The sequence below is a fragment of the Camelina sativa genome, chromosome 7, assembly GCF_030686135.1.
Source record: "Camelina sativa cultivar CO46 ecotype springtype chromosome 7, ASM3068613v1".
Lineage (NCBI taxonomy): Eukaryota > Viridiplantae > Streptophyta > Magnoliopsida > Brassicales > Brassicaceae > Camelina > Camelina sativa.
This window is the reverse complement of record NC_141886.1, coordinates 3,017,581-3,041,169: the sequence shown is the minus strand read 5'-3', so window position 1 is coordinate 3,041,169 and position 23,589 is coordinate 3,017,581. Positions and strand designations below refer to the sequence as shown.

Below are 23,589 nucleotides of genomic sequence, written 5' to 3'. Positions count from 1 at the left end.
ATAACCTCTTCTTTTTGTTTTTTCTTTTCGTTCTCCAGAAAAACTGTAATTAAGAAATTTTCATTTCTTCTCTGTCCAAACAGAAGAACCTTACTGTTCTGTTTTAATTCAATGATCATCTCTCTGTTTGTTTTTTTTCGGTTTTTGTTGATTTCTTTCTTTTTCTTTTTTCCAATATTTTGAATATCTTCGATGGATCAGTTTCTTGTTCATACATCATCAGTCATACCAACATTGTTCCACAAAGCAATATCCGTGAAGCCTCCTCGTTCTTTAATTTTCTTGCTATAATTCGATTTTTCTGGGGAATTTTCTTTTATTTTTCCCAAAAAAACTTCGCATTAAACATGTTGCAAGACGTGATCTCGTCTCACGATCAGCTTTCCATCGTAATTTTCTTCTCATTCTTGGTTTTATTCATTTATATGCATGCATGCGTTGTGTAGATCATATAAAACTCGAGTCTAATCTTATAAACTGTGTAATTTTATTAGGTCTTTGCTTTGGACAATCATATACAATTTCAATTAGTTAGTTTTTTTATTCTTTTTTCTTTTTATGAAACGTCATTTTCTTCTCCTTATATTCCATTTGATCTCTTTTTAAATTGCTTCATTCCCTTTTAGCTTTTCTTATTTTTTGGTGTGATTCTCTACACACTAAAGTTTATCTTTCGAATCCAGTTTTTGAACATTATCATTATCATATATATAGTTCTCATTCTTCGCCTACGATTGGTACTTATAAGCCAATAGAAAATCGTCACATGCATGATCTTGAAAAGTGTTCTACAAAGCAACAGTAATCATTTCACTATTTCTTTCCTATCTGAGTGTAGATTTAATTTTCATCAAACGTAAAACTCTGGTCACCTTGGGATATATTTTGTATTGTTTGATGCAAATAGAAGGACACATTATGTGAATTTTCACTAGGAGCATTGTGATGTGTTATATGATGATGATCATGATGAAGGTTTTTTACATGTTCTGATATTTAATGAAGTGCCCTTTACTTTTTCTTTGTGGGATAAAAATCTAGATGTTGGTTCATACCAGGCAATTTCAATTTTTCTTGTCAATACGAAAAAGAAATACCAGAATCAGAAAACTTTCCTTTTATAGAAACCACTCTTCTTTACTTTTTCTTTTTTAGCTATTCCAACTTCTTGTTAACATGTCACATGAGAAAGAACAGATGCATTTAATCTCTCTTTACCAACATTTATGCTCTCCTAAACAGAAATTAGAAACCAAAGAGAAAAAAAAAACATTGGATTTGATCGAGACACGAAAATCTTGGAGTGTTTTGATGTCTAAAAACAGAATAAAAACATCTTATAGATTCTGTCTAGACAATTAAGCCACGAGAAAAACAGATTTACTTGAGCATATTTATAAATATGCCTTAAAAACCAACCTTGTAACTACTTAAGGATCTCACCCGTTACTTTTTCTTGTGACTCAAGCAAATTTAACCTCTGTTCTCTTCTTTTGATGCTTGGCTTTAAAGTAATGTCTTTCTTGATCATTTACTATACTTTCTCTGCTCGATATAATCTTTAGATCTAATTAACGTTTCTTTGTTCTATATATCATCAGGATGATATCACGAGCCCTCTTAGTGCTCAAATCTTCGATTTCTGCGATCCACAACTCTTTCAAGAAACCTTCAATCAAACCTCTGAAGTCACCTCTACTTCAAACATTCTTGAGAAATCCGGAAGCTTCCATTCAAACACTAACACAACCACAACAACTGAGAACAGTAACAACAACAGCAAGAACACAGAACTTCAAGACGAAGAAGATGACAACAACAACACGGATCTTTCCATAATCTTTGACTCACAAGAAGATTTCGAAAACGACATAACGGCTTCAATCGATTTCTCATCATCTTCACTGCAATATCCAGTCATCGATCAACTCCTTACGACAACGAGCCAAGACCAGTTTGATTTCTCTTCAGGACTCCAAGTTACTCACCAGCCTCCTAACATTTCATTCTCTGGAGACCCTCTGTCTCTACCAGCTGTTTCCTCTCTAGCTCCTCCTCCTTTACAATCAGGGGTTTTCGAAGAAGATTGTCTTTCTTCAGTCCCAAGTTACAATCCTGGCTTGAACCCTTCTTACTCTTTCTTCCGTACCTCCGGTTTACCGGCGTATATGAGCACCGGTTTATTATCTGCTGAAAGTAATCTTGGTTTATTTCCCGGGAATAATCATGTGGGATCCGAAATCAATAAGCCACATGATCCATTCATGGACTTTCAAGCTGATAATGGTGGTTTATTCTGTCCTGATTCCATCAAACGTATCTTTAATCCAGAAGATCTCCAGGTATTGGGTTTTTTTTGTTACAAATATTATCCGGTTTACGTTTGGTTTATCTTCAAGGAGCTAATAAGATTTCTTCTGGTTTGGTTATGAAGGCACATGACCGGTTTGGTATTTTGATGTTATGCTAACCAGTTTACTTTTGTTAAAGAAGGCACTTGGTGTTGGTGGCGTCGAGAGCCAGAGCCACTTGATGGCGCCTCAAAGTAATTCAGCATTAGGACCGGTTGAGATTAATAATGCTTTAGAAGATTCAACGTTGAGCAAAGTTGGAAAACTCTCCCCTGAGCAAAAGAAAGAGAAGATTCGTAGGTATATGAAGAAGAGGAACGAACGGAATTTTAACAAGAAAATTAAGGTTCGATTTTTATCAAACCAAACCGGATTAAACCGTTGGTTATGTTGTTTTCAATGATTTTTGTTTTTGTTTGTAGTATGCATGTAGGAAAACATTGGCAGATAGTCGACCAAGAGTTAGAGGAAGATTTGCAAAGAATGATGAGTTTGGTGAACCAAGTAGACAAGCTTCTTCAAGCCATCATGATGATGAAGATGAAGACGATGTAAGTAAAACCAAGTTATTTTAACTCGATTTATATGAATTTAGGTCGGGTCTAACAAAACAGATTTTGGTTTACAGATGGGAGTGAAGGATGAGGAACAATTTGTAGATTCTTCAGACATTTTTGCACACATTAGTGGAGCCAACTCCTTCAAGTTCAACTACTCAATTCAATCTTGGATTTGAGCTCCAAGAGCCACACCAAAAAGATTCATGTTTATAAACATGAATCTTATAGTCTTATATAGTTATATAAATCGTAATTCTATAGAGTTATAACTTGTCTATTTAGTTTTGTGATGCCCCTCTGTCAAATAAAAAAAAAAAAAAACAATCTAAGCAAAATCAAATGAAGATAATGAATAAATGGGTTTTAGGCAGGTTTGGTTAAATAAAACAGTAGCGAGAGTAAGGTTTTAATAATGTAACATAGAATTTTCCAAAATTTTCTAGATACAGTATGTTACACATATATAATATGATATATGATGTCTTGTATTTTGATCACCTGTGAACACTATATATAATCAGTTGAGTTATTCTCTTGCTCCTTTCACATTCTACGTACATATTGTCATATTTAGACCTAAACTCATTCTTGATTGTATAAGCACGATATATGTGCATGTTTGATGTCATATTTAAGGATGCAGTTATTGGGCTTTGTTTTCCACGATATGTTGAACTGGACCAACAACAGTGTTAAAGATCAATTATTTAATTAAGGCCTCCTTTGTAGCTACACCACCATTTAAGAATAGGTGTAAAAGCTCAAACGATTGACGATCGTGCCATAGTTTCCCAATCGTTTGATACACCACCATTTATGCGCATGTGCATGTTTGTAGTTTCCCAATGGTTGATTCTTAAATGATCGCATAAATGACGATCGTGCCATAGTTTCCCAATGGTTGTTTTTTTTTTTTCGATTTCTGAAAAGGAAACCATATGCTAAAATAGACTTATAAGTCGCCCTGAAAGATCGGTGAAAACTGGACAAACTGAACCGAGGAACCCGATATTTTCGGTTATCGGCAATTGGGGATTTGTGAGGAGCAAACCGTTCGGGACAATTCTAATCAGAATTCGGATTTGGTTTCGGGTCGGTTCGGTAATCGGAACCGATCGGTTTTACCTAAACCGAAAATTGGCAGCCATATACATATATATATATATAATTTTATCTAAACCCTAAGCTCATTTCTCTCTTTTTTTTCTTCGAGTTGTCTGTCTCCTCTCCTTCGCGATACCGCAAAAAAGAGAGAAAACAATCAAACATCTCCGTTCATCTTCTCTGATCTTTCACTCAATCAAATCTTCTCTTCTCCATCTCCGATTAAGCTTCATCATCTTCGACATCATCTTCATCATCTCGCCTCTCGTCTTTGTCTGGGGTTCAAACCCTAATCCGCAACGTAAGCTTTTCTTCTTCTTCTTTCTCCTAATCGTTTCTTCCTTCGATTAATTGCCATTCTCTGTATGTTATTCTAGGTTTTCATTATGTTTATGGTATCGATTTGGGGATTTAGGGTTAGGGTTTTAAAATCAATTTGGGGTTTTTATCATAAATGCTTATGGTCTTGTTTAATTGTTGTCTTGCGGTTTGTTTATGGTCATAACTTGTGTTATGATATGATTTGGGTCAATTAGGGTTAGGGTTTTAAAATCAATTTGGGGCTTTCATCATAAACGATTGTGGTCTTGTTTAATTGTTGTGTTGCAGTTTGTTTATGGTCATAACTTGTGTTATGGTATTGATTGGGGTTATTTAGGGTTAGGGTGTTAAAATCAATTTGGAGATTTCTTCATAAACAATTATAGTATTATACGGTTTGTTTTTTTGTTGTCCTACTGTTTGTTTATGGTCATAACATGTGTATTTGTATTAATTTGGGTCATATATGGTTTAGTGTTTATTTTAAAACTTCGATTGTCTCTGAGATTTAGGTGTTTTGTTTTAATGTTTTGAGATTAACAAATAGTAATCTCTTTTCTTCTTTGTGTGTATTGTAGATGTCTGAAGAGCACATCGACATGGAACCTCCACTTGAATCGCAAGTGACAGAAGCAGAACAAACTCAAGCTGAGAATAAGCGTAAGGCACCTGCTTCTGGAGCTGATAAGCCACCGAAAGCACGGAAGAAGTATGCTAAAAGAGCACCTTGCTGGGAACACTTTCTGCAAAGAGATGGAGATCTCACTAAGAGCTACTGTAAGTACTGTGGTGTAGAGATAGCGTGTGATTCGAAGACTGTAGGCACTAGTCCTATGATAGGTCACATTCGTATATGTAAGCAGTACAAGGATTGGGTAGAAAAGGAAAAGCAACAGGTTCTTAGTGGTGATAACAAAGGGAACTTGAAGGTGATTCAGTATGATCCACATCTGTTTAGGAGGTCAGTTACTGAGATGGTGGTAGTCAATGAGTTACCATTCTCATTTGTAGAATCTGAGGGTTGGAAAAGGTTTTGTTTCAATGTCTTCCCTATGTACAAGTCTTTCTCTAGGAGAACGTGCACTAAAGACATTGTTGGGATCTACCTGCAACAGAAAGCTGCCTTGAAGAACATGTTCGCTGTTGAGAAACAAAGGGTCTCTTTAACAACATATATATGGACATCTCCGACAACCTCCTACAACTACATGGTGATCACTGGGCATTGGATTAATGCTAACTGGGAAATGCAGAAGAGAATCCTTAGCTTTAAGGTCATCACAAATCACAAAGGAGACACCATTGCTAGACAGTTGCTGGACTGCATAGAAGATTGGGGAATCTCGAAGGTTTTTACAGTGACAGTGGATAATGCAAGGAACAATGACAAGGCATTGAATGTTTTTAAAGATGAGTTAAGGCTGAGAGGGGAAGTCTCCTTGGTTAGAGATGGTGAGTTCTTGCACATGCGTTGTTGTGCCCACATCCTGAATCTGATTGTTGGTGATGGGTTGAAGAAGGTAAAAGCAAATATTGTGGCTGTTCGGAATGCAGTCAAGTATGTCCGATCTTCTTTCACTCGGCTAAGGTCTTTTGCGATGAGGTGTGACAATGGGAAGCTATGCAGAGGCGACTTGCCATTGGATGTTGTCACAAGATGGAATTCTACTTACCTTATGTTGAGTTCTGCTTTGAAGCTGCTTGTTGCATTTGAGAAGATGATGATGGAGGACACGTTGTACTGTGATTACTTCTTGGAAGAGGATGAGAAGACAAAGGTCAAGAGAGTTGGTCCACCGACTGATTCAGATTGGGAAGAAGTGTCAAGGTTAGTTAAATTCCTCAAGATATTCTATAAGGCAACTTTGGTATTCTCTGCTTCAAAGTCGGTGTCGTCTTCTGTATGTTACAAAGAAATTGTGAACATTGAGAGGGCTCTGATCGCCAAGTGTGCCAGTCCGGATGAGGAGACCAAAAAGCAAGCTCATGTCATGAGGGACAATTTTGAGAAGTACTGGGATGGATTGAACAACATGAATCCACTTGTCATCATAGCTAGTGTTTTTGATCCTCGCAACAAGATGCAGTTTGCTTCCCTTTCCTTTGATCAGTTGTATGGCAAAGATACAATCGAGAGTAGGCATCTTTCTGTTATAGTTTCAAGTGCAATGAAGAAGTTGTATGAAGAATATTCTTCAAGGCTGACCAATCCAGTTGACATTCAAGCTAATGCAGAGGCGGAGCAACAGATTGGCGTGGATGAGTTTTCTGATGAAGAAGATGATTGTGAGAGGATCGAGACTCTTTACAGCAGGATGGTTCATTTTGGGGTAAATGACGATAGTGGCAATGAGTTGCAACGCTATCTGGCAGAGAAACCTGAGGTCATAGTTGAGAATAGGCTAGGGATGCCTTATGATGTTCTAAGTTGGTGGAGGTGTAACAACTCCAAGTTCCCAATCTGCTCTGAATTTGCTAGAGATGTTTTAGCATCGCAAGCCTCATATGTTGCTTCTGAGTCAGCTTTTAGTACAAGCGGCCGAGTGTTGGATCCGTATAGGAGTTCTCTAACTCCTTACATGGTGGAGGTTTTGGTATGCACCCAACAGTGGTTGAGGTGTTCATTCAAAACAGAAGAAGATGTGGCTACCTTGGTGCAAATGTTGGAAGAAGTAGAGTTTTTTGAATCTCTTGGTAAGTTAGTTTTAATGTGTCTTCTTTGGACTGTGTTCTTTAGTTTGTTTAAATGTAAATGTCTAACTGTTTTCTTTTGTAGATTCAAGGAATGCTCTAGCTCCTCCTCCATGATTACTCTCATAATATGGGAGGTATGTCTACTTATTAGTTAAGTTTCTGCCTATTAAGCTTAAGAGTATAAGTAGTATTTGTTTTGATTTACATATAGACATTGTTTCGTTTGCATGGGACAAGTAGGTAGGAAGCTGCACTTTTGTCCTTTTTGATGCACCTTTGCAGCGTTAACTATTGGAGATAACAGGGGATAGTACTGACTTTTGAAGCTGCTCTTTTGTCTATTTTTTGATGCGGACTAGCATGCTTTTGTAACAACAAACAACTCTGGTAACTGGTAAGAGTTGCTAACTTTTGGATGGTTTTGTAGCCTCTTCTTCATGTAATAGCTAGCTTAAACATTGATGATATGCTAGCTAAAACATGATAATATGCTAGCTTATTAGCTTCTGGGTCTGTAATGGTTGCTAGATGTAAAACTCGATCAAAAACTAGCTTATCCTCTGTAATGCTATGTAAGGCAATAACATTTGTCTTCTATTTTGTTGTTTTTGTACTATGTTTATGTTCATGTTGTATCAGGTGAAAAACATGTGAATTCGGTATAAATAAACCGAATTCTGCATGTCCACAATTGTTCTCGGAAGATTTTTAAAACTTGATAACCGACCCAAATAACCCGTCTACCGTTTGAACCGAACCAAATTTAATTTCTGTTCTAATTGGCTAAAATTTCTGAAATCCGAATTTTACACCAACCGAACAACCCGACCCGTATAACCCGTTTTTTCCGAACGCCCAGGACAATTTGTAAGTATTAGATGTTAAAAAAAAAAAAAAAAAACTTCTAAGTTTTAACCGAAGACTGTTAAAATTTCTAAGTCAATAATTTCGAACCAAACGTCTAAAAGGCAAAGATTAAAATATAGTGATTTTGACTTTAGAGGTGAATTATGACATTGACCTCTTTGACAGGCCACTATCAAAATCTATGAATTCTGTGATTTTTATTCTATGAAAGGCCACCATATATTGAAGAGTTGAAACTTGAAACTATGCCATTTGACTTATAAACACGATAAATACAGTTTTCTAAAATTACGGCCATAAAATGTATTTATCTGTGTGTGAAAACAAAGTGATTTCACTACTGTTTTGGTTCCTTAATTTATCGTTTAATTGATCCTAATAGTCCAATGAATTATAAAATTCACGACTCCAATAATTAGTCTTTTGATAATTAACATCCGATCTTGATCTATCGAAAATAGACTTACACATGCTTGATCACGACACAATCTTATCAACTTCCAATCTGTTTTCTAACTTATATTCCAGGACATCTACACGTGTGTTACAAATTAATAATAATGTCAATAAGTATGATTTAAGACCAGACAAACTTACGAACTATATAAATCCAAGAAATAAGACTAAATCACACATGCATGAAAAAACATAAACTATATATGTTTGATGCTTCACATTCTTTTTTTAACAGATTAACACGGCTAGTGCAAAAAACATAAGGACCGGATTTGGTGGAGGAGAATCCTAGTTTGTACAAGAAGCATCAGTTTTTTAATACGATAGTCGGTAGGTCGACTGAATTAAAACGAATAATTAAAGTCATAGTTATTAACATATACAGTAATCTTCTAGATGAATAATTGAACTGACATTTACGATCTTCAAGAGGAATAATACACACATATATATATGTAGTGGAACTAAACTTGACTACATTATTATATCAGGATTTCACGTATTTGAATTTTGAAATTTAAATAAAATACGCAAAATGCAAGTGAAGATGCAACAAAATGGTCGAGTCAATCATGTGCAGCAAGCTCACGGTCTGGAATGAGACAAACTAGTTTTGTAATTTTGTTGGTTGGTCCATTAGATTCTCACTATTCGTACATAAAAATATCAATATATGTTTCTAAAGCCTCCAAATTTCCAATTGTTTAATCATTTATAAAAAAAGGCAAAATATGTATCGTAGGGTTTGTTTTATAAATTTCAAAAAATATGATGGTATAATATTCCCATTATTGTATACCTATACTGGAAGTCGACCATTTTCTGATAAGTCACTCAGAAACTAATTTTCTAACGACTACCGTTTTTATCACGCAAGCATACAATTCAGAAACCTCTTATTTTCTCAATGATGTTGTTCTTACCTATTTATAGTACTTATTTCTCAAAATTTTACAATACTCAAATTACAAAACTAACTACAGAATTTTGGAACTTTGTTGAAATTCATATAGAGTAGAACCTCTATAAATTAATACTCTTTAAATTAATACTCGCTATAAATTAATAAATTATTCCGATCCCAAGTTGGGCCGGTGTAAAAAATGACACATTTCGATAAATTAATAAGATAATAAAATTTTTAGAAATATTATGTAAAAATATGGTCCAATCAATATCATAAATGAATAATTAAATAATATTAAGATATATATATATATATATATATATCTAAGAAAATCTAGTGAAATATGACTCTATTGTTGTTTGCATATTCTTGAATTTGCATTCTTATTGGAGCTCATCTCTAATCTTTTTCATTCTTGTCTTCTCAAATCACATCCAAAAATTATGGAGAGTCCTAAATGCAATACTTACTTTTTTACATGTAATTGGTTTAAAATTACCGCAATATCTTCTTCGATTTCATCATTACCATGAATGATACTAGTAGCAATTTCTTCTAAACTCTAAACATCTAACATTTATCATTTTTACCTAAACTTTAAAGTTAGCAATTACGATAGACAAGATTATAAATTAAGAAAATTCTTTAAAAATATGAATGATAACAGAAGTATCTTATTTTGTAAGATAAATTTCAAAATTATGAAATTAAAAATCTCTTTATTAATTTATCGATAAATTAAAACTTCTATAAATTAATAAAATTTCATGGTCCCGACCTTATTAATTTATAGAGGTTTTACTGTACTATGCTTGAAATTTAATAAATTTCAGATTTTGATGCGCAACTAAATTTCTGTCCTTTTATAACTATATCTAAAATAGGAAAGACAATATAACTAATAATTAAAATATAATTATATAGGAAAGAAAATATACCTAATAATTAAAATATATAACTATATAGGAAAGAAAATATTAACAATACAAAATAAATAGAAAGCTAGAATGGTTTTTTGTAAAGAACAATATACGAATGATGAGGTTAACTCGATCACGTCTTGGTAAATAAGTAAATAACCGTGGACTAGTTGTAAAATAATCGAAATTTCTTTTAATATTCAAAACATTAGACACCCAAAATTTTCAAAAGATCCGGCTAAATCTTGTTAGTAAATTTCCCACACTACATATAAAACGTCAAAATCAAAACCTAACCTAATCGTATGAATGAATAATCGGTGGACTAATTTGTTTTGATCCACTATATTATCCATATGATAAATATTACAAAAAAAAAATCAATAATTTGAAAAAATAAATTCAAATAAAGTTATTATCGAATATTTGTTTTTTTTTGATGAAAAAAAGAAATAATAGAGAAAAAGGAAGAAGAATATAGTGCAAATAGAAAAGGGAATAGAAGAAAATGTGGGCACTATTTCTGAAACAATAAGTTCTCTCCCTGCTTTATTGCCCAAACAAGTAGCCATCACCATCTTCCTTTTGATTCACTCTCTCGATCGTGCCCACCAGCTCACTCACCCTTAATCCCCACACTTTAAACAAAAACCCTAATCTCTCGAGTTTTGGAGGACGGAAGAGAAAAAAAAACACACACACACAACACAAAGAAGTGGGTCCGTAAGCCCCCTTCCTTAGTAGTGGCCATAGTCAAGTCACCACACACACAAAAGAAAAGACTTTCTTTTTTCTCTTCGTTTCCATTTGGTACTTACTTACTAGTCTGACATTAACGTGCCTTTGTGACACCACTGTTGATGTATTCTTAACTGAGTTTTACAATAAGATGAAAAAAAAAAGAAAAAGATATTTATGAAAGGCATAGATGAAGATGAAGATGTTGATGTAGTCGCTGCACTAGTTCAGAGTACTACAAGAAGTAGTTCAACGAAGCAGATAACATGGAGCTGAAAGAAGGTTAGCAGCTAAGGCGATTAACATTCAAACCATGAAGTTTATGAAGACTAGAAGCTTGGAGAAGAGTCTAGAAGCATGAAGAGATTCCTTTTTAGTAGAAAAGGAAACATGATGAAGAATTTCCTATTCCATAAAAGAAAAGGAAATTTGCAAAGAGATTTGGCAATTCCTATTAGGATTAGAATAGGAATTTAAGCTTGTATGGTCACGACCTATTGTGTATAAATAGGGGGCTAAGCCTTTGTAGAGGAGAGCACAAAAGAGCAAGAGAATTCTTAGACATTAAGGTTATGTGGGTTCTTGTAGGAAAGCATAACGCTTAAGGGGACTAAGGGGTTTGTCTTGAGAGGTTCTTGGATTGGGTATAGATCCATGAACATGAGAGATTAGATAATTGATTGAGTGAAACTTGTAATTTTACTAAACAGATTATCTAATAAAGAAGTTTTATTTTGAAGAACCCCTGTCTTAGTTTGTGACTCAGCTTTGTGCATCAGTTTCCATACATATCAATAGCTCTTGCGTTTTCAATTGGTATCAGAGCGGCACTTGTGAGATTACATACAGGTGAGATCCTGTGGAGAAGATGGAGAGCTATCATGGACTTGAGTTCGGTTCAAGAGTAATATTAGGTGATGGAAACTATGGTTTTTGGAAATCAAAGATGAAGGCGGTTATAGGAGGCATTGATGTATATGCTTGGAAAGCCATATTGGAAAAGTGGGAAGAACCAAAAATCAAGGATGAATCAGGAGTGGAAGTTGCTAAGCCAGAGAAGGACTGGACTAACGACGAATTGAAGAAATCAAAATATAACGCCAGAGCACTCTCCGCTATTCACAATAATGTTGGAAGAAACCAGTTTGAACTGATTCAGAGATGTGAAACAGCAAAAGAAGCATGGGATATCTTGCAAACTCACTTTGAAGGAACCACTAAGGTGAAAAGTTTAAGAAAAGACATGTTAGCTTCAAGATTTGAAAATCTAAAGATGGAAAGCTATGAGTCAATATCTGATTTTAGTTCCAAGATAAGTTCTTTAGCTCAGGAAGCATTGACTCTTGGGAAAAAATATAAAGACAAGAAATTGGTGAAAAAATTTCTAAGATGTCTGCCTACAAGGTTCATGGCGTACAAGACTGCTTTGAGTGTGTCTCATAACACGGAAAATCTTAGTTTTGGAGAAGTTGTTGGTATGCTTCAAGCTCATGAGATGGAACTGGAAGGTGCGAATAGACGAGATATTTTTGCTCTTGAAAGAGAGAATCACGAAGTAGAAGAAGAAGATTCGATTGGTTTGCTGGCCCAAAAATTTAGTCGAGTGTTGAAAGAAGCAGAACAAGAACTAGGTCAGAGGAGGTTCAGCTCGATCAAAAATAATCCAGAGAAAGATGAAGCTGTCAAGAAGACATACATGCAATGTCATGAGTGCAGAGGATATGGACACTATAAGAATAATTGTCCTACAATCAAAAGAAGAGAAATTAAATGTTTTATGTGCAAAGGTTTTGGACATACTCAGCTAGAATGTGGTAATGATCGGAAACTTAGAAAAGAAAAATCTAAACTGAGAGTTGAAGATGATACAAAGGAAGATAATGATAATGGAATAGAACTAAATAAGCTTGGTGCATTCTTGGGAGTCACTACATTTACTAAAGGAGAGGAAGTTTCAGAATCTGAATCTGAAGGGGAACATGTAGATGAATTTACAGAATGTTACAAGGAGGTGCGTGAAACACTGATTAAGATTGGAAAGGAAAATCAGACCTTATTAAAAGAGAAGCGTCGTCTTGGTGCACTTATTAAGTCAATGTAGATTGAATTGAGGGATACAAAGAAAATCAGTCAAGAAAGTGTGACATTAATGAAGGACAAGCAGATAGTCTCTACTAGAACAGAAAAATTTAACAGAGGTTTGGGATATACTGGAAAAGAAGGATTTCAAACAGGGCAAATCAAGTTTGTAGCTGAAGGTGTTTCTCTACCAAATCAATGCAAATCTGGTTGTTATTTTTGTGGAAAGAATGGGCACATAAAAGCAAATTGCTACAGATTCAAAGAAAGAGTAAGTAGACTCAAACATCAAGGAAAATTTATGTGGAGTGGATTTCATAATCAAATATGGGTAAAGAAGTCTGATCTGTATGAGATGGCATCAAGTATGTGTAAGAGAAAGGAACATCAGATTATTGATGATGAGAGTTCACGTCATATGACAGAAACCTGGAGCAATCTACAAAGTGTTAAGAAAAGAGAAGGAATCATTGGAATCATTCTCAAGCAAAAGAAGAAACCTGAAACTGACTCTGAAACTGCAACAGAACGTGAATGTGTAGAAAATCCTAATTCTGCATCAGAAAATGCAATTGCAACAGAGACTGCAACTGTAATTGCTACAAAGAATGCAACTGCGACGGAAACTGCAGCTAAGACTGAAACGGTTATTGAACTTACAACTACAACAGAACCTGCAACAGAAGATTGCAGCAAGGTAAAAAGTGTCAACTACACAATGTTGTATAATAAATGGCTTAAACTAGCTGAGGAGAATTCAGTGTTGACAAGGGAGAGACTCAAGTTAGAGGCTAAGGTTGCAGAAATACAAAAATATGCTGTAGAGAAAGAAGAAGAAGCATTACAAGTTAGAATACAACTTAAAGAAACTCAAAAGAATTTGAGAATGCTTAATAATGGCACAAAACAGTTGGATCATATTCTGAACATTGGCAAAACTGATCGATATGGTCTTGGATTTAAAGGAAATATTTCAAAATCAGATCCAAAGTTTGTCTCTGCTGGTTATTAGAGAGCGCTACATCCATGGGGGAGAAGATATAAGAAGAGAATATATTGTTTGCATTATCAAAATCAAAGCCCAGAAAATAAAAAAACAGGAGGAGAAGAAGATGGTTTTTGATGTTCAGTTCTTTGCTGGAATTATATTGAGTTTGAGAGACACACAAAGTTAAAAAGGGGGAGATGTAAAACAAAGAATGACATTTTCATCTGAGCATTAAGTATGTGTTTTGGTTCTAAAACTCAATCATCAAAGGGGAGATTGTTGGTGTTATGAAGATTGAGTTTTAGATGCTGTAGAGATATTTACTTGGAGATTAAGGGAGAGTTTGGAGATCATCAAAGTAGTAGTGTGAAGCTTGGATTGTAAAACTCAATAAGAAAGGGAGAGATTGTTGATGTATTCTTAACTGAGTTTTACAACAAGATGAAAAAAAAAAAGACATTTATGAAAGGCATAGATGAAGATGAAGATGTTGATGTAGTCGCTGCACTAGTTCAGAGTACTACAAGAAGTAGTTCAACGAAGCAGATAACATGGAGCTGAAAGAAGGTTAGCAGCTAAGGCGATTAACATTCAAACTATGAAGTTTATGAAGACTAGAAGCTTGGAAAAGAGTCTAGAAGCATGAAGAGATTCTTTTTTAGTAGAAAAGGAAACATGATGAAGAATTTCCTATTCCATAAAAGAAAAGGAAATTTGCAAAGAGATTTGGCAATTCCTATTAGGATTAGAATAGAAATTTAAGCTTGTATGGCCACGACCTATTGTGTATAAATAGGGGACTAAGACTTTGTAGAAGAGAGCACAAAAGAGCAAGAGAATTCTTAGACATTAAGGTTATGTGGGTTCTTGTAAGAAAGCATAACGCTTAAGGGGACTAAGGGGTTTGTCTTGAGAGATTCTTGGATTGGGTATAGATCCATGAACATGAGAGATTAGATAATTGATTGAGTGAAACTTGTAATTTTACTAAACAGATTATCTAATAAAGAAGTTTTATTTTGAAGAACCCTGTCTTAGTTTGTGACTCAGCTTTGTGCATCAATTTTCATACATATCAATAGCTCTTGCGTTTTCAACCACCACCCCAACTCTTTCCTCTCTCTCTCGTTAGAAACCCAGAAAAAAAAAAAAAAAAACTCTTGCTTCCTCCAAGCTTTTCCCACTTTCTTCTTATTCCCCCACAACTCATAATTGCTTATAAGAAGGATAAATTTTGCTTTTTTTCTTCTTCTCTGTTTCCTCTTAAATAGATACAGAAGATCGCAACTATCCAGAATTGGCGGAGGATATTGCTTTTGGAACCCATTGGAGAGATTACTCTTCGATCCAATAACTTCTTCTTCTTCTTCTTCTATCCAGGTACAAGATTTAAAGATTTGTTTTTTTATTTTATTTTTAGAATCTGTTCTTGGTGTTTTTGTATAATTTACTACCTATATCAGCATCAACACTCCATGAACTCTGAATTTGGCTTTGGTAGAGGAAGTGATACAGAGAGAATTTTAGTTTCTAGGTCCAATCCTGAGTGAAAAATTTACTCTGTTTACTTGAGTTAGGTGGCTTAATCCTCGAGTGTATCTTTCAAACGTGGAAACTCCAATCAAAGTTTTAGCTTTTTTTTCCTCTGATTCAATTTAATGGGGCACATCTAAAAATTCAAGCTTTTATTTGATTATCAATTTGTGTAGGGTTCTTCGTTTTTTTTTCTATTAGCTTTTTGTTGCTTTTAGGTAAGAGATTAGGTATAATTTAAAAGAAACAAAACTCTTGACTTTTCAGCAAATTTAGCTTTGTAGCATTAAGAGTCTCAAATTCGGCTTTTTGTTTGAAACAGTGCAGATTCATAGTACATTTTGGTATCCTGCATAGTTTCAATAGTAGTACCAAACATATGTCTTGTGTCCACCAGAGTTGGTATGTTAAGCTAAAATCTTGTTGCGAATATTGTGTTATATTCTCTCATCTACTCTTGTTCATGTTTGTCTTTCAGATATTTTGGAAGTGTTCTTGCGTGTACTTCGTTTAATAGAATGGGGAATTAAGATTTATTTTCTCGGCTTCTGTTTTAAGAGCAATGGGGAGTGTTGGTCCTGATTCTCAGAAGGATGATTCTGAGCTTGAAGATTCACTGAGCATTGATGAGAATCCGCCTGGTGAAAATGGTTTATTGAAGTCAGGAACCTTGTTGAGCCAGAAAAGGCAGCAATGTAGTGTAGTTTCGAATAGTGGCAAGTGGTTGCAGATTGTTAAAAACGGTCCCAAAGGTTCGTTTACTCGTGCCACTAGTTTCTTCGATTACAAGATCCCAAGGCATCTGGTGTCATTAGACGAGAAGTATCTCCGACGATGCCTCGAGTTGATTCACATCAGTGCGTTTAAGTCAGCCAGTTGCAGCCTTTCTTTGAATCTTGTAGGACCAAAGATGAGGTTTTCTTCAAGTCACTTCGATTCACCTGTCATCCCCAAAGAAAATGCTGCTCGTCTTGTGTTTGATCTTCCGTTGGTAGATGATTCAGGCAGCCCAGTGATTAGCCGTGCAATCATAGGTTGCAGGAGGGTTACACATATGGTTACTAAGCCTTTGTTACACGATCTTGAAGCATTAGATGGTGATGATATGAGTAGCAGGACAAGTCAAGACAATAATGGTGAAAACAAGTTGGTTTCATATGATGTTGTGAGGAAGATAGAGGTAAAAGACGCCCTGGATTCGCAGTTTCAGAGTTATCAATCTGGTTACATGCCCAAAAAGACGGTCTCTTTGTCCAGCACAAACTCAATGAGCTCATCTTCTTCGGATCAATCTTCTTCCTGTTGGTCTCCGTCTTCAACAGTTTCTCAAGGAGCACTTCAGTTCACTATGAAAGACAACAAGACGCCTCATTTTGTTTTCTCATTGGATGATCAGAAAGAGGTCTATGTAGCTAGCTTAAGCACTAGTAGTGTTGGGTCAGGGTTCGACCGTAGTTCGCTAGACTATTCGTATTTGATCCATATGAAGAAAGGCCGCGGATCTGAACAGAAACATTTGGTTGGTAAACTAAATGTATCTACTTTGATTTCTGTCTCGTCCACAAATGAAAAAACTGTAGAGAGACAGTTTGTTCTATTCAACAGTGGTGGGAATCCGCAGATACCGTGCCACAATGGTATTAGGAAAAGCAGAGGATTGCCTAAGAAAGTAGTTGATGCGATAAAAAACACCACACGCACTTCAAGGCAAAGAAGCATCTCTAGATTCAGTAGAACAAGCTCCACACCGGATTTTTGTTCTTGGGAGCCAATTCAGGAACCAGACCACGATCTTGAACCTGTAAGTTTGCTAGATAACGATCTTCCACCAAATCTTGAAACCTCAGCTGTTGTTGTGAGAGAACAGTTTCTCGTGGAAGAAGAAGAACAAGAAGAAGAAGGAGTAGTCGAAAAAGTTGGAGGCTGGGGCATGAAGTTTCTCAAGAAAACACCCTTAGCTCGAACCATGGATGCTTCTAAAAATGTGAAGCATTCGACAAGCATAGATGTTGTGATTCCTTCAGGGATTCACGGAGGGCCGAGAAATAGAAACGGTGGTCCGTCGAGCTTGATTCAGAGATGGAAGTCCGGTGGATACTGTGATTGCTCTGGATGGGATGTGGGTTGCCCCATAAGTGTCCTTAAAGGCCAAACACGAAAAGACCAAAATGAAGGCCAGTGCAATCTTTTTGAGCTCTTCGCAGAGGTAACATTCAAGATCCATATACCATTTTCTCAACCATACATCATAGATTAACAAGAGGGAAACTCAATCTTGGTCATGTTGACTCAATTTATTGTGTTATTTGTATCAGGGATTGATGGAGGGAAGTCCTGGATTAAGGATCATGAATGTTCGAGACGGTCTCTACTTCGTTCAATATCAAGCGAAGATATCTGTTTTGCAATCTTTTTCCATTGCTTTAGCATACATTCATAGCCAAAGCCAGAGACTCCGGCCATGGTCGTCAAAGAAGTGTACAAAAGCTTAAGTAGCAAAAGAAAGGATTGCACAAAGATAGGCAAAACTCAGCCTTCATAGTTTTAGTGAGTTCTTGAGTTGATAATATCTACAATTCTACAAAAGAAGTAGTTATTTAATTATGATTATTATTTTTTTGTGTTTATTTTTGGCTTTCTGTTTAAACCTATTTTTTATAGAAAGTAAATCAGTGCCTCTCTTCTTTACTGGAATCATATGTGGGCTTTTGGTATTGTTTTTAAAAGGGGTGTGTGAATTGTAAATTCTGACTTCTGGTTTTGAGAATTATGATAATCTGGTTTTGTATAGAGTTTATTCTGCCAATTTACCTTGAACTTATAAACTTTCAAACCCATTTTAATCATGACCTTGTCAAAGCAGATCAAATGATTTCATATAAGTAAAACAAGAAAAGTGGAAAAACTAAGAAAAATCTCTTAGAAACCAGGACTTAAATATGTCTGAAGCTCACAAAAGATTCTTGTCTCTACTTAAAACACCCAAAAAAACATCAACTACTTCGAGTTTCGTTGAAGACAGATAACATAACCAGCAAAAGTGATGATACGATCTTTAGACAATGGCGTTAGCAGCACTAGCAATCCTTGGCCAGAGATCAGCACACTCTTTCCCAATGGGTCCAGTAATCGCAGAACCTTAGATACAAAAAAAAACCCAACACATGTTTCAGGAAACAATGTAGTAATGACAATATGTGTTTTGACAGTGCACTGATCAAATAAACAAACTAGTACCTTTCATTTCTCCCTTAGGGTTCACAATCACGCCCGCATTATCTACCATACCATCCAAAGAATCGAAATCAGTATCAATCTTATGACCATAAGAAACTCATGTTTTAATTCAACACAAGAGATTGTGAATGCAAAAGTTACCTTCAAAGTACATGAAAACACCGTCCTTTCGGCGCCATGGCTTACGTTGCCTAACAATGACAGCAGGAAGAACCTTTTTCCTGAGGTCTGGCTTACCTTTCTTGACAGTGGCCATAACCATGTCACCAACACAAGCAGAAGGTAACCGATTGAGACGACCTTTGATACCTTTAACCGAGATGATGTAAAGGTTCTTAGCACCAGTGTTGTCTGCACAGTTCACTGTGGCTGCAACTGGCAGACCAAGTGACATCCTGAATTTGTTACCAGACGTTCCTCCACGTCCTAATCAAATCAAAACAACCACTCAAAATCATTTTACCAGTTTTGTTTTCCAGGAAACATCATCTTATGAGTATTATCAAAATTCACTACTTTTGATGTCATATGTTGTAAATGAGCTGTGTAGATGAATAGATCAGATCTGTGTAGATTTCAATTGAGAAGAAATCGAGATAAAAGGTTCAAACTTTCGAACAATTTCAAAACTGAAACTAAAAAATGTAACAAAATACGAAAGAGGAAGGCTTGGAATTGAAAAGACAAACCTCGCTTCGACATTTTCGACGGCTCCGAGCTCTAGGGTTACTGGTGACTGATCGAAGAAGCAAAAAATGAAGGAGAAGAAGGGATTAGGGTTTAAACCCCAAACCTGAACTAAGGGCCTTTTAAGGCCCATAATAGCCCATGAAGCGTTTCAATCATGAAACATTATTACTAAACAAATTCTTAATTTCAGCAAATTTCTGACGACCATATTCTAAAACTAATTTACATCTACTTATCCAAAATGACAACATTTGTATACAGAGCCAAAACAAGGTAAACATTATTAAACGTCTAAATAAATTCTTAATTTCATTTTTTTTAAAATTTTATAGAACTTTGATACATAGATTAAAAAAACATTATACAAATCCATAAATTGAGTAACAAGACGAAACTAAATAATGAAGAAGTTCTACTTAAGCCAAAAACTTAATATTAATTAAACAAATTCTCTAATTAGTTTTTTTTTTTTTAACATCTTCTCTTATTTATAACTTTGATTACAAACACATTATACAAATCCATACATTGAGTAACAAGACGAAGCTAAATAACACAATGCTTCTCTTCAAAAAGCTTAACAAATTCTTAGTCTTGTTTGCGAGAATTGGCTCTCTCTTTATTCTTTTTAGCACAATACTCAAAAAAGCTTCCATCAAAACAACCTCTCACAACTTCTTTAGAAATGAAACCTTCCTCGTCCTTTGCAAGAATATAGAGTAGTATCCATTCAACTTTATTTGAAAGCCTGCATGCAGCCACAACCAACACAACAAAATCCGGCCGATATATTTAGTTTTGGTTTATACCAGTTACCGTACGTCCATGTATCATCAACTAAGAATCAAATAAAGCCTTTTTTTTATACTAACCATCCAAAAGGATCCATTGCCATTCGATTTCCCTCGGTTAGGTTCCAAACCTCTTTGAATGACAACTTATCCTTGACCGTTCGGGCGTATTTGCTAAATATATTCTCAAGATTAGCCGGGACATACCTACAATCACAATTTTACGGATTGAGTTCCATGAATTATTACATTTGAAGTTATCTAGTATCTTTTATAGATGTTTGAATGTTACCTTCCTTCGGTGTCATAGGTGCTTGAATCACTCCCATGTTTGGCTTTGTGTATGTTGTCGATATAAACAGGCAATAACGGTGATGGCAACCAACTCTAGTTACATAAAGTTTTATTACTATATTAATCATACAAAAATAATAGCTATTAATTAAAATTAAATTGGAAGGGTCTTAGAATTTTGTTTTCCATAACGGAAGTGTAACGTAGCTAAACGCTAAGTTTATGAATATGCACCAAAATAGAGAGGAGATTGGATTGAAACCGAGGTCACGAAATCCTACAATATTTTTTTGTAATTATTTTAATATAATGAAAGAGTTACATTTTATGATTAAACATTTGATTTTTTTTTTATCTTCTCTGAAGATTAAAGAAAATATATATAAGGTTGATTAATGTACCCCTATAAGTCTCCCAAGGATAGACGATACCGTCGCCGTTTTGGTCGAAGAAAGCAGCATGTTGTTGCATAACACTTATTCCTTTGCTATCGCGACCTTCTGTTCCATTCGGATGATCTGTATCTGGAGCTGCTAACGCTCTTGCCATATCTGATTTTCATATTTAGTTATAACAGTCAACAACAAAACACAGGCACTAACCTTTGTTTATTATTTTAGAACTTTGAAAGGTACTTAATTTGAAAATGCTCATGTTCTCACAATAACGTAGGAAAAAAAGTATCTAAAGTTAATATTTTAAACGAGTATATTAGTACGGTGTGATATTTTTGGTTTTTACTTAATTAATATGGACAACCACTCTTACAAGGTTTTGGTAATGTTTCCTCCAAATCGTTCCGTACATTTCGCTGACTGGTTACCGGAGCTAACGGCGCCGTCGTGGCCAAAAACTCTGCCTCCCCTCCCATTCTCTCTTTTTTCCTGTCTCTCTCTCTTGGGTATAAGTGTTATATGAATAATTGAAGATGCTCTCAGTTTCTTCTTAGGCAAAAGACCGTAAAACCGAATGATTTTTTGTTAAGACTGGCCCATTTTGCTCCTTTTTTGTTTTTATTTTTTTGAGCAAGGGACGATGCTTGTATCCCGCTTTTGTAACTTCAGCAAACATTATGTTTAATGAAATTCACATATTTTCAAAAAAAAAAAAAAGTACACATTGATATTTTGGTATGGCCATGGGTTCTTTTATAAGTAAAGAAGGACGATACGTGTCATGACGTTGTGGTTTAGAGAAAACAAAGACGACAAGCAAGATGATCATATAATATGGTGCATCCACCGATCCACGTGGATATTTTCATCTTGCTGAATTTAACAATCACGAGGAGATCGGTGGAATAAAAAGCAACGCGCGTGCTTATTCGATGTGTAAATCTATTTCATCGCAATTCAGGAAGCGAAATACATATAAAATCATATTCGTAGTCTTGTCTGCGGGAATTGAATTCATCTTATTCTATGGAACACATCATGAATGGGGCTTCCATCAAAGCAAAGAAATATATTACAGCTTCTTTGGACAGAAAAACCATTACTCGTCCTTCACAAAAATCTTGAGTGATTATATTACCCAATTAATTAATTAATAGAACCATAAGCGGTTGATCAATATCGTATATTTATATATTGCAGTGATTAGCAAATCACGAAATTTGAACTTGTTGATCAATATGGTGTTAGGAGTTAGGACCAAAGGTGCCGACATGCCTGAAAGTTATGGGATTGAAATTATAGTTTGCAAGAGAAAAAAAAGGACGGGTAAAGTGACCCAGATATGGTCCCCATGCACGTTGCTGGAACGATTTGCTGATTTATGTGTGCTGCCGTGTGAGAGGGTGGAATAAAGGGGTGGGCAAAAAAGCCGAAAAACCAAACCGAACTAAATCGAAATAAATGGTTTGGTTTGGTTATGGTTAAGTCTAAAAATCCGTTTGGTTTTTATTTTAATTAATCATTTGGTTTAGGTTTGGTCTGGTTAAAAACCGTAAAACCGAATGATTTTTGTGGTTTTTTATAAAAAATTTAGGATAATTATATATAATTAGTTTTTTCAACTTATAAATTTATATTGTATAACAATATCAGTAATTTTTTTCATTATTGGGCTTATAGTTATTGATCTCAAAGTTTTTTTTTGGTTTTTTTTTTCTGGTTTTCTTTTTTGAATAGTCTTTACTTTTAAAAAGTTTAAATTTCAATTAAGAATTTGGGTTTACAAAACTATATTTGGATTCTATTTTTTTGAATTATGTTTGGGTTTTACTTTTATGCTTATTTTTTAGTTATGTATCAACTATCTATTTTTTAAAGTATGGAATAACCGTTAAAAACCGGGACCAAACCGAAACCAAACCAAACCGTTATACATATTGTTTTTATATGGTTTCATTTTTGATAAAACCGAAAAAACCATAAACCAAAAAAGCCGAACCGTAAACAAACCGAATTAGATATGGTTTCTATATGGTTCAATTTTTATAAAACCAAAAAAACCGTAAACCGAAAAAATTGAACCGAAACCAAACCGAAAAACCGAACGCCCACCCATAGGAATAAGTAAAAAATTTGGTATGTGATAGGCAAAATGATACAGTATTAGGAGATATTTTGTGCTTTAAACACGAGTCAACATTTTTAAAAATATTTCTAATATAATAATAAAAATTATAATTATTTTGAAAAATTATTTTGTTTGAAATAATATTTATTTTAATTATTCTGTAAATCTATTAGTTTTTTTGAATAATAATTATTTTAGAATATTATAGTATTTTATTTTTGACGTATATTACAGTTTTATATTGTTTGTTTGTTGAATTTGCATCATTATTTTGTGAAATATGAAGTAGTAATTTGAATACTATAATTGTGAACAAATAAAAATTAATAATTTGTCATCTATATAAATTTAGTTTTATCAACCCACCAATGTGGAAATTAAAACACACATTTTTTATAGATTGAGTAATATATGTTCGTTTTAAAAAATTCAAATCACAACACATGCAGAAAAAGATATGCATTTTATTAATTATTAGTATTATATGAAAATTCCAAACAATTTGTAAATAAAAGAAATAAAGATGATAGGAGAAT

General features: G+C 34.7%; 4 protein-coding genes across 10 annotated transcripts; 2 read left to right on the top strand and 2 right to left on the bottom strand.

Moving 5' to 3' along the window:
* On the top strand, positions 1 to 3,298 carry LOC104700114 (uncharacterized). Of its 6 annotated transcripts, none has more exons than XR_015560868.1 (5): positions 1 to 1,511; positions 1,602 to 2,342; positions 2,435 to 2,697; positions 2,774 to 2,902; positions 2,980 to 3,298. XR_015560868.1 is itself a non-coding variant. In XM_010415582.2 (5 exons), exons 1-5 carry the CDS (start codon positions 348 to 350, stop codon positions 3,085 to 3,087), a joined length of 1,224 nt encoding a protein of 407 aa, XP_010413884.2. In that variant the 5' UTR covers positions 1 to 347; the 3' UTR covers positions 3,088 to 3,298. The 6 variants fall into 6 exon arrangements, 4 of the variants coding, with proteins under 4 accessions (XP_010413884.2, XP_019083491.2, XP_010413885.2 ...); XM_010415582.2 differs by having other exon boundaries at positions 1 to 389; positions 2,494 to 2,697; XM_019227946.2 differs by having other exon boundaries at positions 2,494 to 2,697.
* Positions 3,299 to 14,769: 11,471 nt separating this feature from the next.
* Positions 14,770 to 18,308, top strand: LOC104700113 (uncharacterized). The gene is made up of 3 exons (XM_087458173.1): positions 14,770 to 15,365; positions 15,997 to 17,724; positions 17,834 to 18,308. The coding sequence occupies exons 2-3, from the start codon at positions 16,081 to 16,083 to the stop codon at positions 18,008 to 18,010; spliced, it is 1,821 nt and encodes a 606-aa protein (XP_087314299.1). The 5' UTR covers positions 14,770 to 15,365; positions 15,997 to 16,080; the 3' UTR covers positions 18,011 to 18,308.
* Positions 18,309 to 18,415: 107 nt separating this feature from the next.
* LOC104700112 (large ribosomal subunit protein uL14x/uL14z/uL14y) lies at positions 18,416 to 19,588 on the bottom strand. Its single transcript, XM_010415579.3, has 4 exons — positions 19,445 to 19,588; positions 18,897 to 19,181; positions 18,756 to 18,797; positions 18,416 to 18,656 (listed from the first exon to the last, which is right to left on the bottom strand). Exons 1-4 carry the CDS (start codon positions 19,455 to 19,457, stop codon positions 18,574 to 18,576), a joined length of 423 nt encoding a protein of 140 aa, XP_010413881.1. The 5' UTR covers positions 19,458 to 19,588; the 3' UTR covers positions 18,416 to 18,573.
* A 140-nt stretch (positions 19,589 to 19,728) lies between these two features.
* LOC104700111 (putative peroxygenase 3) lies at positions 19,729 to 22,498 on the bottom strand. 2 transcript variants are annotated; one of them, XM_087460216.1, is made up of 7 exons: positions 22,478 to 22,498; positions 21,299 to 21,488; positions 20,932 to 21,081; positions 20,723 to 20,807; positions 20,529 to 20,624; positions 20,318 to 20,443; positions 19,729 to 20,193 (listed from the first exon to the last, which is right to left on the bottom strand). In XM_087460216.1, exons 2-7 carry the CDS (start codon positions 21,399 to 21,401, stop codon positions 20,034 to 20,036), a joined length of 720 nt encoding a protein of 239 aa, XP_087316342.1. In that variant the 5' UTR covers positions 21,402 to 21,488; positions 22,478 to 22,498; the 3' UTR covers positions 19,729 to 20,033. The 2 variants fall into 2 exon arrangements, with proteins under 2 accessions (XP_087316342.1, XP_087316341.1); XM_087460215.1 differs by lacking the exon at positions 22,478 to 22,498 and having other exon boundaries at positions 21,299 to 21,646.
* Positions 22,499 to 23,589: the final 1,091 nt, after the last annotated feature.